At 37.6% G+C, this 16,502-nt stretch overlaps 1 protein-coding gene across 1 annotated transcript in view; it reads right to left on the reverse strand.

Moving 5' to 3' along the window:
• The window catches only part of LOC103068700 (uncharacterized protein C1orf101), a gene marked incomplete at its 5' end in the record, with an annotated part of 184,464 nt that overhangs the window by 14,735 nt on the left and 153,227 nt on the right, over nt 1–16,502 (reverse strand). Inside the window, 2 exon segments of the mRNA XM_082930961.1 lie at nt 2,868–2,921; nt 14,903–15,060. Of these exon segments, the coding sequence (XP_082787087.1) occupies nt 2,868–2,921; nt 14,903–15,060 (212 nt within the window).

The following is a 16,502-nucleotide window of genomic DNA, read 5'->3' on the forward strand; positions in this document are numbered from 1 at the left end:
AAAAAAAAAAAAAAAAAAAAAAAAAAAAAAAAAAGAAGCCTATTGGAAGGATCTAGTTGTGAGGGAAAGTTGAATATATAGAAGACAGGTGGAACAATTGATTTGGAATTTTCCTTAGAAAGTGGGAAGGAATAGGGTTCAAGGCATAGGTAGAAGAATTATATTTAAAGAGGATGTAGAAGGATAGAAAGAGGAGAGAATGGGTATAGATGTTAGTTGGTTTATATGTTTGGAATCAGAAATAAAGGTCTGATGGCTTCTAATTTCTCTGTAAAGGTGAAAAAAAAGTCCATTTGATGATTGTTAAGGAAAGGAGGTCCAAGGAGCAAACTAAATAGATAAGGTCTGAAGCAGTTGTTATGGAAAGTGGAAACACTGGTTGACCAGAGAAAGAAAGTAGGATTTCCCGGTAGTGTTGGCGATGTATTTGAAGTTGGTGATCAATTTGCCCTGTTGTGTAACTTTCTTTAAGGGGCTGCTCAGATAAAATCACAAAGAAAGAAGGTAGTTGGGGGCTTGCCAGAGGGACTGCCAAATTCCAGAAAGGTAAGGGAGTACTAGAAACTGTTATTGAAATAATAGACTTTGTTTGAAACGTAAGGAAATAGGAAGTAAAAAAGGAGAGATTGAAAGTAGAGGTGGAGGTCCCAACGAGGATGAAGAATTGTAGCAGGTGTAGTTGAATTAGCAAGCTGGGAAGGTCTGAGAATGAGATGTCTGAACTGATGCTTAGGAAGCAGAGAAGTTATGATAGTATTGAGAAGTTATGAGAGTATTGACAGTGTCCAAGGCGTGACTGTGGGAGTGGAAGGCCAAAGTACAGTGCGGGAGGGGGACACCAAGGATTAGGAAAGGCCACGATGGTGGGGCTTGATGTGGAGATGAAAACAGGATGGCATTGAATGAAGGGGAGTTTGGAGAGGATGAAGCAATGAGGACAGAGAAAGGACAGGGGTATAGCAGATTATATGAACCTCAAAGGGTAAGTGTTTAAAAAAATTGGGGGGGGGTTGTTTTTGTTTTTTTAGAAGAACCAGAATAAATAATAATCTGGGAGTGGTAATGGTGCTCTGAGGCATAGACAGAGAGCTCAGAGGACAGGATTTAGGTGACTTTGCTGGTTAAATGGTGGCAACTCCAAAGGACACAGTGGAAACCTTGAGGAAGTGGTTGAGCACTGGGCCAGAAAGCAAAGAAATAGTGAGATCTTTGCCTCCTAAAAACTGATCTTCAGCCACTGTTTGCTCATGAAAAGGGCTCTCTTACTAGGAAGATGTTCACCACCAGCTAACCCCTGCTCTGCCTCTGGACCCTTCAGGGCTCAGGCATAACAGAGACTGAACTGCAGTCACTAACCTAATGGACTATCCCCTATGCTGCACCATATTCTCTGGCTGCTAAATTCCAGCTATAGGGGGGCTTCCCTGGTGGCACAGTGGTTAAGAATCCGCCTGCCAATGCTAGGGGACACGGGTTCAAACCCTGGTCCGGGAAGATCCCACATGCCGTGGAGCAACTAAGCCCGTGCACCACAAAAATAGTGAGCCCACGCTCTAGAGGCCGTGAGCCACAACTACTGAGCCTGTGTGCCACAACTACTGAAACCTGTGCACCTAGAGCCTGTGCTCCACAACAAGAGAAGCCACTGCAATGAGAAGGCTGTGCACCACATGAAGAGTAGCCCCCCACACGCAGCAACTAGAGAAAAACCTGCACACAGCAATGAAGACACAATGCAGCCAAAAAAAAAAAATGTTGCATGTTTAAAAAGAAAACTCCAGCTACTGGGAGGTGAGCTGCGGCAAATAGGTGAGATCCCCCTTTACTCCCTCGTCTCCTCCCTAACTCACCAGCTCCCCCTTCTATTGGTGGGTACTTGGGAGGATGTATGTTCTTAATATTCATCTAAATCAAACATACAAATCTAATGAGAAAGAGAAGTTGCTGCAAAAGGGTTATGCATGTTTCCTAAAGTCTCCTAGAAACCAGGCATGGCTTATCTCATTTGCAGATTATTCACACCATTAACCTCCAATTAGCCTAAAAAATTGAGGAGTCAGTAATATTTAAAGTAGGGCCATAAGTTACTTAAGTGTTTGTGGTCCACTCTTGTTTAACATTTTCCAAAACAAAAAACAAAATAAAAACACAGCACAGGGCTTCCCTGGTGGCGCAGTGGTTGAGAGTCTGCCTGCCAATGCGGGGGACATGGGTTCGTACCTCGGTCCGGGAAGATCCCACATGCCGCGGAGCGGCTGGGCTCGTGAGCCATGGCCGCTGAGCCTGTGCGTCCGGAGCCTGCGCTCCGCAACGGGAGAGGCCACAACAGTGAGAGGCCCGCGTACCACAAAACAAACAAACAAACAAACAAAAAACACAGCACAGAGAAGCAGACTCATCTGCTGTCCCAACACTTGTATTAAGACTTTTTACTCTGCTCTCCAAGGAAACTAAAGCTGAGTCCAGGGAAATGCCTTTACTACCCGTTTCCTGTATGTATTGGAATGATGGCCAGTGGTCAAGGGCTGACTCAGGGTCATTGGGGCACAGCCACTGTCTTCTCCCTGTCCCCACTGCTGCAGTCTACCATCTGCCCTTAGGTGGAGTTGAAAGACGCTTTTGATTGGGAAGACAATGGCTGTTGAGGGGGGATGAACAAAAGGCAACCCAACTACAGCAACAATTTTCAGGAATTTCTACTTGCTGTATCCCTGGTTTAGTAGATACATACAGTTTTTAGGATGTCACATATAGGACAGAAGTATTAGTGTCCCAGGAAGATAGGGGAGACATGTGTTTCCTTTTTAGCTGCCACCATATCCTTTACAACTTCCCTCATTAAAGCCTGATCAGGCACCAGTCGTTACCTGGGAATCACTCCAAAGGTCTCTATTGCAAATATAGTGGTCAGGTTACAGAAACTGCAAATTAGAAAAATAATATTAAAGATTAAATTAAATACAGAGTATTACAAGACTCCCTGCACATCTCTATGGTAACAACCAAATCATGTACAATCTTAGTTAAGGTGTCATTTTCTTTTTTCTTTTTTCTTTCAAGATAGTTAATAATTTTATTATTACTAAAAGAAATTTTTATCAAACTGAGCATTACCTTCCATTTTACAGAGAAAAATCTCCACTATAGAGTAAGGAATGAGAATTATTAATGATGAATTATGTAATTTCATTTAAATCACACCTATATGACAAACTATCAAGTTGGTTAGTCTATGAAGAATTTGATATATTTATAAATCAAAGGTCTTTATAATTAAGAAAATTACTATATTTAAATACATACTCCCTTCTTTGTTCTGCTGATAATTTCACTGCAAAATCATGGTTGGTAGACTGACATCAAAGAAGACTTGCTAAGAATTTTGTTCCCTTAAGCAGACAACTTCACTAATTTCATTAGCTTTTTTTTTTTTTTTTTTTTTTTTTGTTTTACGGTGCGCGGGCCTCCCACTGCTGTGGCCTCTCCCGTTGCGGAGCACAGTCTCCGGACGCGCAGGCTCAGCGGCCATGGCTCACGGGCCCAGCCGCTCCGCTGCATGTGGGATCTTCCCGGACCGGGGCACTAACCTGTGTCCCCTGCATCGGCAGGCGGACTCTCAACCACTGCACCACCAGGGAAGCCCTCATTAGCGTTTTTTTTTGAGGCTTTTTTTAAAAATTGAAGTACAGTATAGCTGATTTACAAGCTTGTGTTCATTTCAGTGTAAAGCAAAGTGATTCAGTTATACACATATCTATTCTTTTTCAGATTCTTTTCCCTTATAGGTTATTAGAAAATATCTAGTATAGTTCCTTGTGCTAAACTGTAAGTTGGTTGTTGGTTATCTATTTTGTATATAGTAGTCTGTATATGTTAATCCCAACCTCCTAATTTATCCCTCCTGGCTCTCTCCCCTTTGGTAACCATAAATTTGTTTTCTATGTCTGTGAGTCTATTTCTATGTTGTAAAAATATTCATATTTATCTTTTCTTTTTTTCCTTTTTTTTTTGATTCCACATATAAGTGGTATCAATATGATATTTTTCTTTCTCTGTCTGGCTTACTTCACTTAGTAGGATAATCTCTAGGTCCATCCATGTTGCTGCAAATGGATATAACATCTTTATCCATTCAGCTGTCAATGAACATTTAAGTTGCTTCCATGTCTTGGCTATTGTAAATAGTGCTGCAGTGAGATTAGGGCACATGTGTCTTTTCAAATTACAGTTTTCTCCAGATATGCCCCCGAGTGGGATCCCTTGATCATATGGTAACTCTATTTTTAGTTTTTAAAGAAACCTCCATACTGTTCTCCATAGTGGCTGTACCAATTTACATTCCCACCAACAGTGCAAGAGGGTTCCCTTTTCTCCACACCCTCTCCAGCATTGTTATTTGTAGAGTTTTTGATGATGGCCATTCTAACCAGTGTGAGGTGATACATCAGTGTAGTTTTGATTTGCATTTCTCTGATAATTAGTGATGTTGAACATTTTATTCACATGCCTATTCACCATCTGTATGTCTTCTTTGGAGAAATGTCCGTTTAGATCTTCTGCTCATTTTTTGATTGGGTCATTTGTTTTTTGATATTGAACTATATGAGCTGTTTGTATATTTTGGAAATTAATGCCTTGTCGGTAGCATTGTTTGCAGGTATTTTCTCCCAGTCTGTAAGTTGTCTTTTCATTTCGTCGATGGTTTGTTTTGCTATGCAAAAGCTTTTAAGTTTAATTAGGCCCCATTTGCTTATTTTTGTTTTTATTTCTATTATTCTAGGAGATGATCCAAAAACATATTGCTGTGATTTATGTCAAAGAGTGTTCTGCCTATGTTTTCTTTTTTTTTGAATTTTATTTATTTTTTTATACAGCAGGTTCTTATTAGTTATCCATTTTATACACATCAGTGTATACATGTCAATCCCAATCTCCCAGTTCATCCCCCCGCCCCGTGGCTTTCCCCCCTTGGTGTCCATATGTTTGTTCTCTACATCTGTGTCTCAGTTTCTGCCCTGCAAACCAGTTGATCTGTACCATTTTTCTAGGTTCCACATATATGTGTTAATATACAATATTTGTTTTTCTCTTTCTGACTTACTTCACTCTGTATGACAGTCTCTAGATGCATCTACGTCTCTACAAATGACCTAATTTTGTTCCTTTTTATGGCTGAGTAATATTCCATTGTATATATGTACCACATCTTCTTTATCCATTTGTCTGTTGATGGGCATTTAGGTTGCTTGCATGACCTGCCTATTGCACATAGTGTGGCAATGAACATTGGGGTGCATGTGTCTTTTTGAATTATGGTTTTCTCTGGGTATATGCCCAGTAGTGGGATTGCTGGGTCATATGGTAATTCTATTTTCAGTTTTTTAAGGAACCTCCATACTGTTCTCCATAGTGGCTGTATCAATTTTCATTCCCACCAACAGTGCAAGAGGGTTCCCTTTTCTCCACACCCTCTCCAGCATTTGTTGTTTGTAGATTTTCTGATGATACCCATTCTAACTGGTGTGAGGTGATACCTCATTATAGTTTTCATTTGCATTTCTCTAATAATTAGTGATGTTGAGCAGCTTTTCATGTGCCTCTTGGCCATCTGTATGTCTTCTTTGGAGAGATGTCTATTTAGGTCTTCTGGCTATTTTTGTTAACATTTTTTGATTGGGTTGTTTGTTTTTTTAATATTGAGCTGCACGAGCTGTTTATATATTTTGGAGATTAATCCTTTGTCCATTGATTCATTTGCAAATATTTTCTCCTATTCTGAGGGTTGTCTTTTCGTCTTGTTTGTAGTTATCTTTGCTTTGCAAAAGCTTTTAAGTTTCATTAGGTCCCATTTGTTTATTTTCGTTTTTATTTCCATTACTCTAGGAGGTGGATCAAAAAAGATCTTGCTGTGATTTATGTCAAAGAGTGTTCTTCCTATGTTTTCCTCTAAGAGTTTTATAGCGTCTGGTCTTACATTTAGGTCTTTAATCTATTTTGAGTTTATTTTTGTGTATGGTGTTAAAGAGTGTTTTAATTTCATTCTTTTACATGTAGATGTCCAGTTTTCCCAGCACCACTTATTGAAGAGACTGTCTTTTCTCCATTGTATATCCTTGCCTCCTTTGTCATAGATTAGTTGACCACAGGTGTGTGGGTTTATCTCTGGGCTTTCTATCCTGTTCCATTGATCTATATTTCTCTTTTTGTGCCAGTACCATATTGTCTTGATTACTGTAGCTTTGTAGTATAGTCTGAAGTCAGGGAGTCTGAGTCCTCCAGCTCAGTTTTCTTCCCTCAAGACTGCTTTGGCTATTTGGGGTCGTTTGTGTCTCCACACAAATTTTAAGATATTTTGTTCTAGTTCTGTAAAAAATGCCACTGATAATTTGATAGGGATTGCATTGAATCTGTAGATTGCTTTGGGTAGTATAGTCATTTTCACAATATTGATTTTTCCAATCCAAGAACATGGTATATCTCTCCATCTGTTGGTATCATCTTTAATTTCTTTCATCAGTGTCATAGTTTTCTGCATATAGGTCTTTTGTCTTCCTAGGTTGGTTTATTCCTAGGTATTTTATTTTATTTTTTACAATGGTAAATGGGAGTGTTTCCTTAATTTCTCTTTCAAATTTTTCATCATTAGTGTATAGGAATGCAAGAGATTTCTGTGCATTAATTTTGTATCCTGCTACTTTACCAAATTCATTGATTAGCTCTAGTAGTTTTCTGTTGGCATCTTTAGGATTCTCCATGTATAGTATCATGTCATCTGCAAACAGTGACAGTTTTATTTCTTCTTTTCCAATTTCTATTCCTTTTATTTCTTTTTCTTCTCTGATTGCCATGGCTAGGACTTCCTAAGCAATATTGAATAATAGTAGTGAGAGTGGACATCCTTGCCTTGTTCCAGATCTTAGAGGAAATGCTTTCAGTTTTTCACCATTGAGAATGATGTTTGCTGTGGGTTTGTCATATATGGCCTTTATTATGTTGAGGTAGTTTCCCTCTATGCCCACCTTCTGGAGAGTTTTTATCATAAATGGGTTTTGAATTTTGTCAAAAGCTTTTTCTGCATCTATTGAGATGATCGTATGGTTTTTCTTCTTCAGTTTGTTAATATGGTGGATCACATTGATTGATTTGCAAATATTGAAGAATCCTTGCATCCCTGGGATAAATCCCACCTGATCATGGTGTATGATCCTTTTAATGTGCTGTTGGATTCTGTTTGCTATTATTTTGTTGAGGATTTCTGCATCTATATTCATCAGTGATATTGGTCTGTAATTTTCTTTTCTTGTAGTATTTTTGTCTGGTTTTGGTATCAGTGTGATGGTGGCCTCATAGAATGAGTTTGAGAGTGTTCCTTCCTCTGCAATTTTTTGGAAGAGTTTGAGAAAGATGGGTGTTAGCTCTTCTCTAAATGTTTGATAGAATTCACCTATGAAGCCATCTGGTCCTGGACTTTTGCTTGTTGGAAGATTTTTTTTTTTTTTTTTGCAGTACACGGGCCTCTCACCGTCGTGACCTCTCCTGTTGCGGAGCACAGGCTCTGGATGTGCAGGCTCAGCTGCCATGGCTCACGGGCCTAGCCGTTCCGCGGCATGTGGGATCTTCCTGGACCAGGGCATGAACCTGTGTCCCCTGCATCGGCAGGCAGACTCTCAACCACTGTGCCACCAGGGAAGCCCTGTTGGAAGATTTTTAATCACAGTTTCAATTTCGTTACTTGTGATTTGTCTGTTCATATTTTCTATTTCTACCTGGTTCAGTCTTGGAAGGTTATACCTTTCTAAGAATTTGTCCATTTCTTCCAGGTTGTCCATTTTATTGGCATAGAGTTGCTTGTAGTAGTCTCTTACAATGCTTTGTATTTCTGCGGTGTCTGTTGTAACTTCTCCTTTTTCATGTCTAATTTTATTGATTTGAGTCCTCTCCCTCTTTTTCTTGATGAGTCTGGCTAATGGGCTATCAATTTTGTTTATCTTCTCAAAGAACCAGCTTTTAGTTTTATGGATCTTTCCTATTGTTTTCTTTGTTTCTATTTCATTTATTTTTGCCCTGATCTTTATGATTTCTTTCCTTCTGCTGACTATGGGTTTTCTTTGTTCTTCTTTCTCTAGTTCCTTTAGGTGTAAAGGAACCTGCATCCCATAGGTTTTGGATCATCGCGTCTTCATTGCCATTTGTCTCTCGGTATTTTTTGATTTCCTCTTTGATTTCTCCAGTGATCTCTTGGCTTTTTAGTAACCTATTGTTTAGCCTCCATGTTTTTGTGTTTTTTATGTTTTTTTCCCTGTAATTGATTTCTAATCTCATGACGCTGTCGTCAGAAAAGATGCTTGATATGATTCCAATTTTCTTAAATTTACTGAGGCTTGATTTGTGTGCCACGATGTGATCTATCCTGGAGAAAGTTCTGTGCGCATTTGAGAAGACAGTGTATTCTGTTGTTTTGGGATGGAATGTCCTATAAATATCAGTTAAGTCCATCCTGTTTAATGTTTCGTTTAAAGCTTGTGTTTCCTTATTTATTTTCATTTTGGATGATCTGTCCATTGGTGAAAGTGGGGTGCTAAAGTCCCCTACTATGTTTGTGTTACTGTCGATTTCCACTTTTACAGCTGTTAGCATTTGCCTTATGTATTGAGGTGCTCCTTTGTTGGATGAATAATTACAATTGTTATATCTTCTTTTGGGATTGATCCCTTGATCATTATGTAGTGTCCTTTGTCTCCTGTAATAATCTTTATTTTAAAGTCTATATTGTCTGATATGAGAATTGCTACTCCAGCTTTCTTTTGATTTCCATTTGCATGGAATATATTTTTCCATCCCCTCACTTTCAGTCTGTATGTGTCCCTAGGTCTGAAGTGGGTCTCTTGTAGACAGCACATGTATGGGTCTTGTTTTTGTATCCATTCAGCAAACCTGTGTCTTTGGTTGGAGCATTTAATCCATTCACGTTTAAGGTAATTATCGATATGTATGTTCCTATTACCATTTTCTTAATTGTTTTGGGTTTGTTTTTGTAGGCCCTTATCTTCTATTGTGTTTCTCACTTAGAGAAGTTCCTTTAGCATTTTTTGTAGAGCTGGTTTGGTGGTGCTGAATTCTCTTAGCTTTTGCTTGTCCGTAAAGCTTTTGATTTCTCCATCAAATCTGAATGAGATCCTTGCTGGGTAGAGTAATCTTGGTTGTAGGTTCTTCCCTTTCATCACTTTAAATATGTCATGCCACCTCCTTCTGGCTTGTAGAGTTTCTGCTCAGAAATCAGCTGTTAACCTTATGGGTGTTCCCTTGTATGTTATTTGCCATTTTTCCCTTGCTGCATTCAATAATTTTTCTTTGTCTTTAATTTTTGCCAATTTGATTACTATGTGCCTTGGTGTGTTGCTCCTGGGTTTATCCTGTATTGGACTCTCTACACTTCCTGAACTTGGGTGCCTATTTCCTTTTCCATGTTAGGGAAGTTTTTGACTCTAATCTCTTCAAGTATTTTCTCGGGTCCTTTCTCTCTCTCTTCTCCTTCTGGGACCCCTATAATGCGAATGTTGTTGCGTTTAATGTCCCAGAGGTCTCTTAGGCTGTCTTCATTTCTTTTCATTCTTTTTTCTTTATTCTGTTCTGCAGCAGTGAATTCCACCATTCTGTCTTCCAGGTCACTTATCCGTTCTTCTGCCTCAGTTATTCTGCTATTGATTCCTTGTAGTGTATTTTTCATTTCAGTTATTGTATTGTTCATCTCTATTTGTTTGTTCTTTAATTCTTCTAGGTCTTTGTTAAACATTTCTTGCATCTTCTCGATCTTTGCCTCCATTCTTTTTCCGAGGTCCTGGATCATCTTCACTCTCATTATTCTGAATTCTTTTTCTGGAAGATTGCCTATCTCCACTTCATTTAGTTGTTTTTCTGGGGTTTCATCTTGCTCCTTCATCTGATACATAGCCATCTGCCTTTTCATCTTGTCTATCTTTCTGTGAATGTGGTTTTTGTTCCATGGGCTGCTGGATTCTAGTTCTTCTTGCTTCTGCTGTCTGCACTCTGGTGGATGAGGCTATCTAAGAGGTTTGTGCAAGTTTCCTGATGGAAGGGACTTGGGTAGAGCTGCATATTGCTCTGGTGGGCAGAGCTCAGTAAAACTTTAATACACTTGTCTGCTGATGGGTGGGGCTGGGTTCCCTCCTTGTTGGTTGTTTGGCCTGAGGCAACCCAACACTGGAGCTTATCTGGCTTTTTGCTGGGGCTAATGGCGGATCTGGGAGGGCTCACTCCAAGGAGTACTTCTTAGAACTTCTCCTGCCAGTGTCCTTGTCCTCATGGTGAGACACAGCCACCACCACTCCCCACCCCCTGCCTCTTCAGGAGACCATCCAACACTAGCAGGTGGTCTGGCTCAGTCTCCTATGGGGTCACTGCTCCTTCCCCTGGGTCCTGATGTGCACACTACTCTGTGTGTGTCCTCCAAGAGTGGAGTCTCTCTTTCCCCCAGTCCTGTCAAAGTCCTGCAATCAAATCCCGCTAGCCTTCAAAGTCTGGGTCTCTAGGAATTCCTCCTCCTGTTGCCAGAACCCCCAGGTTGGGAAGCCTGACGTGGGCCTCAGAACCTTCACTCCAGTGGGTGGACTTCTGTAGTATAAATGTTCTCCAGTTTGTGAGTCACCCACCCAGCAGTTATGGGATTTTATTTTATTGTGACTGCATCCCTTCTACCATCTCATTGTGGCTTCTCCTTTGTCTTTGGATGTGGTGAGTTCCAGTGTCTTCCTGTCAATGATTGTTCAGTAGTTAGTTGTGATTCCAGTGCTCTTGCGATGGGGAGTGAGAGCACATCCTTCTACTCCACCATCTCGAACCAATCTCCCTTCCTCTGTTTTCTTCTGGGAGTTTTACAGTATCCAGTCTTACATTTAGGTCTTTAATCCATTTTGGGTTTATTTTTGTGTATGGTGTTAGAAAATGTTCTAATTTCATTATTTTACATGTAACTATCCAGTTTTCCCAGCACCACTTATTGAAGAGACTGTCTTTTTTCTATTGTATATTCTTGCCTCCTTTGTCATAGATTAGTTGACCATAGGTGTGTGGGTTTACCTCTGGGCTTTCTATCCTTTTCCACTGATCTATATTTCTCTTTTTGTGCCAGTACCATACTGTCTTGATTACTGTAACTTTGTAGTATAGTCCGAAGTCAGGGAGCCTGATTCTGCCAGCTCCATTTTTCTTTCTCAGTATTGCTTTGGCTAATCCAGATCTTTTGTGTTTCCATACAAATTGTAAAATTTTTTGTTCTAATTCTGTGAAAAATACCATTGATAATTTGATAGGGACTGTATTGAATCTGTAGATTGTCTTGGGTAGTATAGTCATTTTGACAATATTGACTCTTCCAATCCAAGAACCCACTATATCTATCTGTTTGTATCATCTTTGATTTCTTTCATCAGTATCTTATAGTTTTGAGAGTACAGGTCTTTTGCCTCCTTAGGTAGGTTTATCCCCAGGTATTTTATCTCTTGTAATTTAGCATATTGCTTGGAATGAGACAGGATGTAACTAAATAAACATTAAGAATATGATTTCACCTATCTTCGTGTGGGAGAAGAGACAGGAAAAGAACTTAGTTTTATTGAGTCCTTGCTTATGTGCCCAGCAAAGTTAGGGATTTTTACCCAGGTTCTTCATTTAATCCTCAGGATACTATAAGATAGCTATTACTGACTCATTTCACAGATAAATAAGCTCAAAGAGACTAAACAATTTGCTTAAGACTAGATGTTACTAGTGGCAAAATTAGAACTCAAATCAAAGTAGACTGTCTAGCATAATGTTCTCAAGGTCCATCAACGTTATCTCAAGTGGTAAGATTTCCTTCTTTTTATGGCCAGATAATATTTCATACCACATTTTCTTTGTCCATTCATCCATCCTTGGACACTTATGTTATTTCCATATACTGGCAATTGTAAATAATGCTGCAATGAACATGCGGGTATATATATATATCTTTTGAAGTTAGTGTTTTTGTTTTCTTTAGATAAATACATAGGGTTGGAATAGTTGGATCATATGGTAGTTCTATTTTTAATATTTTGGGGAACCTCCACACTGTTTTCCAGAGTAGCTGCATAAATTTACATTCACACCAACAGTGCACAAGTGTTCCCTTTTCTTCACATCCTCATCAACACTTATCTCTTGTCTTTTTGATAATGGCCATTTCAACAGGTGGTTTTGAGTTGTATTTCTCTGATGATTACTGATGTTGGGCACCCTTTTATGTACCCGTTTCATGTATGTCTTCTTTGGAAAAATGTCTAATCAGGTCCTTGGCCCGTTTTTAAATTGTTTTGTGTTTTGTATTATTATTATTATTTTTTTTGCTATTGAGTAGTATGAGTTCTTTATATATTAACTGTTATCAGATATATGATTTCTAAATATTTTCTCCCATTCTGTAGGTTGCCTTTTCATTTTGTTGTTGGTTTCCTTTGTTGTGCAGAGCTTTTTAGCTTGATGTAGTCCCACATGTTTATTTTTGCTTTTGTTGCCTTTGCTTTTGGTGTCAAGTAAAAACAAATTGCTGCAAAGACTGACATCAGGGAGCTTACCACCTATGTTTTCTTCTAGGAATTTTATGGTTTCAGGGCTTATGTTCAAGTTTTTAATCCATTTGGAGTTAATTTTTTGTATGGTGTTAGATAGTGGTCCAGTATCAATCTTTCACAGGTGGCTGTCCAATTTTCCCAACACCATTTATTGAAGAGACTGTCCTTTCCCCACTATATATTCTTGGCTCTTTTGTCATAAATTAAGTGACTGTATATGTGTGAGTTTCTTTCCAGGGATTTCTATTTTGTTCCATTGATCTATGTGTCTGTTTTTATGTCAGTACCATACTGTTTTGATTACTGCAGCTTTGCAATATAGTTTGGAATCAGGGAGTGTGACGCTTCCAACTTTGGTCTTCTTTCTTAAGACTGCTTTGGCTTTTTGGGGTCTTTTGCAATTCCATACACATTTCAGGATAGTTTGTTCTATTTCTGTGAAAAATGTCATTGGAATTTTGATAGGGATTGTTTTGAATCTGTAGATTGCTTGGGTAATGTGGAACTTTTCTTTCTCTTCATTTTTTTCTTTTACTTGAGGAGTTTTCTGCTCAGCTCCTTTTCTCATCACCCTCAATTCCTTCACTGTGGGTATATCCTAAAAGCTCTTTTCTTCTTGTAATTCAGTTAACTTATGTGTGTTCATGGAGTCACTATAGAAGATGCCCATGTTTGTGTTTTCAAAACTCTTTATCATCAGCCATTCCCTCCAACTCAAGGCCCAAATTAAAATTTTTAACTGTTTATAGGACATCTTCACTCAGATATGTCATTGTCCTCTCAAATGCAAAGTCAGAACTCTTAGAAAAAGAAAGACCTCAAAGAAAAACCACCTCATTGTCTACTGTGGTCAAAGAAAATACCATAATTTTTAATCACCTAGTCTAGAAAACTTGAGACCATATCAGTTCCTTCTTTTCCTTCATTTGCCACACTCGATCAATATAATATCTCTTTTCCTGATAAATATTTATTAGACTTTTTCCTTTCTTTCCACTCCTCCTGCCAACAGGGCTTCCTTTGACCCGTGTCTTGTTAATTTCACTCCTCTCATTTATCTGCAATTTATTTTCCTTTTATAAGATTCTTTATTCTCAGGCTAATTTCCCTAGAACTATACTCTCATCACAACACTCCCTTAGTAAAGATACTAAAGAGGCTCTCTAGGACATGGTTTGAAATTGAATTCAACATTATGAATTGCCTCGAATTAGTCTGTACCCTTTGTTTTTTACCTTCCTCACTCAAGGTATTTTCCACTTTCTTTCATGACTCCACGAGCCATAGACAATATGTTAATATTCAGCTCTATTCCATTATTAGTGTGATTTCTTTCATCTGAAGGGTCTATCTTAGCTCTCTGGCAATATAAATTCTTAATGCTCCCTGTCCTCCAGGAAGTTTTCTCCTGATGCTCAAGATAGTATTTATTTTTTCCCATCTCTAAATTATTATTATGCCTATCAATAATACAAATCATTATATTTGAAAAATATATCATGTGTTTGCTCTGATTTAACCTCCCTTGGTTTTATGTGTAATCTCCACTCCTCCTTCCCCAACCAGTTTAATTACAAGCATCTTAAAGGCTGAGCTTATCCTGATGCTCTATTTGCATCTATCATAACAATGAAACATAGTAAAGTACTCAGAATGTAATTGTGAGTCGATTAATTTAATTAATGTTTAACATGAAATCTTATCTCCCACTCCCATAGAATGTTTAACAGGATTGCTCCAAAATGAAAAAACAAATATGACAGGCATACCTTGGAGATGTGGGTTCAGTTTCAAACCACCGCAATAAAATGAATACTGCAATAAAGTGAGTCACACAAACTTTTTGCTTTCCCAGTGGGTATAAAAGTTATTTTTACACTATACTGTGGTCTATTAAGTGTGCAATAGAATTATGTCTAAAACAAGACTGTGCATACCTTAATTAAAAAAATACTTTATTTCTCAAAAAATGCTAACCATCATCAGAGCCTTCAACAAATCATAATCTTTTTGCTGGTGGAGGGTTTGAAATATTGCAAAAATTACTAAAATATGACACAGAGACATGAAGTGAGCAAATGCTGTTAGAAAAATGGCGCTGATAAACCTGCTTGACAAAGGGTTGCTACAAACCTTCAATTTGTAAATTGAAGCACAATAAAGTGAGGCATAATAAAATGAGGTATGCCTTTAATTGGATAGCTGGGTGGTATCAGATTAAATCAAGAAAATAAAAATTTAATTTTTAGGAACTAATGCGAAAACTATTATAATGGAACATTTATATTCACCTATAGTTTGGATCCAGGATCTTCACACGAAACACATACATTCCGGAATGGTCCAAGGGCCAAACTAAATGGTTACGGTTAGACTTGTTGATAATCTCATATGGTTGATTTAAGTCTCCTGGTTTTCCGATAGCATAAGAAAAACAGTGCTTATAGTTCTGAGTAGAAAACAAAGACAAAAACCTTAAGGTCATTAGCTGACTTTAATATACAAAATTATATACTCATATATTTATTTTGGAAAATTACTTAGAGATATAATAGTTATTCCTATCTCTTCTATCATTCTAGTGTAGTATAGTATTTTTAGAGGCTATCTTGGGTTAAAGTTTGATAAAAAGTGAAGCTTAGTGAAAGAAAATACTGTGTTTATTTATTTGCAAACAATAATACATTAGGGTGTTGAGAATCTGTAAGCATTTAATTTCCCTAAATTGAAACCCACAAAATCCTTCAAGGATGCTTAATTTGGGACAGACACTATTTTGATCATAATGTATGGATACAGTAGTCAAATCCTCCCCTAAGACTTTTATTTATCCCCATTACCACTACTGTCTCTCTGTGGGTCTCATTTATTTATCTCCTGTTCCCTTTTTAAAAAGCATAAACACTATATATTTTTAAAGTCACTTTATTAAAGCTAAGGTAATAAAATAAAATCCTAAAATAATACATGGCATTTCTTCTGGATTCTTGTAGGTCCTGTATGCTTTCACACCCTACTTAAAGTCTTGCTTGTCTCTCTGTCATGTATTCTCAGTGAGGCTGAATTCTTTCTATAGCTTTTGAGTGAGTAACTCCCATTTATTCAAGTGGTATTTATTTCTTGTTCTTTCCTTCATATTCTCCCTACATTTTGACATTTTTCAATATGCAGATATTGTATTCTTTCTTAACTCTACTTGGTTTTGGAGATAATCAGGACGGTTCATATAGTTCCCTTGTTTGGCTATGTGATCTGGTATACATAGAAGTCCCTTCTATAGCTCTCTCATTTTACCTTTATTTATATATACTCCAGTATTTACCCTCCTGTTTGAAAATTTTTTTTGTGGGTGAATATTGCCTTCACACTGAAAATTCCTCTATTTTCCTTCTTAACAGGTCATTTTCTTTTACATAGGTGAATCATTCCATAATTATATTTTAATTATAAGTCCCATCCCTAAAACTCTTAATGATTTTTTACAATTTCATGAAGTGTTACTCTATGTCTTGATAAACTGCAAAATAATTCTTCTATCTCTCTCCTTTATCACATTTACTATTATTTCTTCCCTTTGTCTACCTTTCTACTACTGCACTCTCTGGCACATTTATAAAGCAATATGTTAGGTGTAGATTAATGAAAAACATGTAAGAGACTCATCATTATTATTTTTTTCTTTTGAACATCAAAAAATTCATTTCTGCCTTTATTTGTATGTAAGTACTTGTTTATTTATTTTTGAGATATAATTGACCTATAATATTATATTAATTTCAGGTGTACAATGTAATAATTCAATATTTGCATATAGTGCAAAATGATAACCACAATATGTCTAGTTAACATCTATCACCATACATAGTTACAATTTTTTTCTTATGATGGGAA

This window comes from Lipotes vexillifer, unplaced genomic scaffold (genome assembly GCF_000442215.2).
Source record: "Lipotes vexillifer unplaced genomic scaffold, Lipotes_vexillifer_v1.1 scaffold1591, whole genome shotgun sequence".
NCBI classification, from domain to species: domain Eukaryota; kingdom Metazoa; phylum Chordata; class Mammalia; order Artiodactyla; family Lipotidae; genus Lipotes; species Lipotes vexillifer.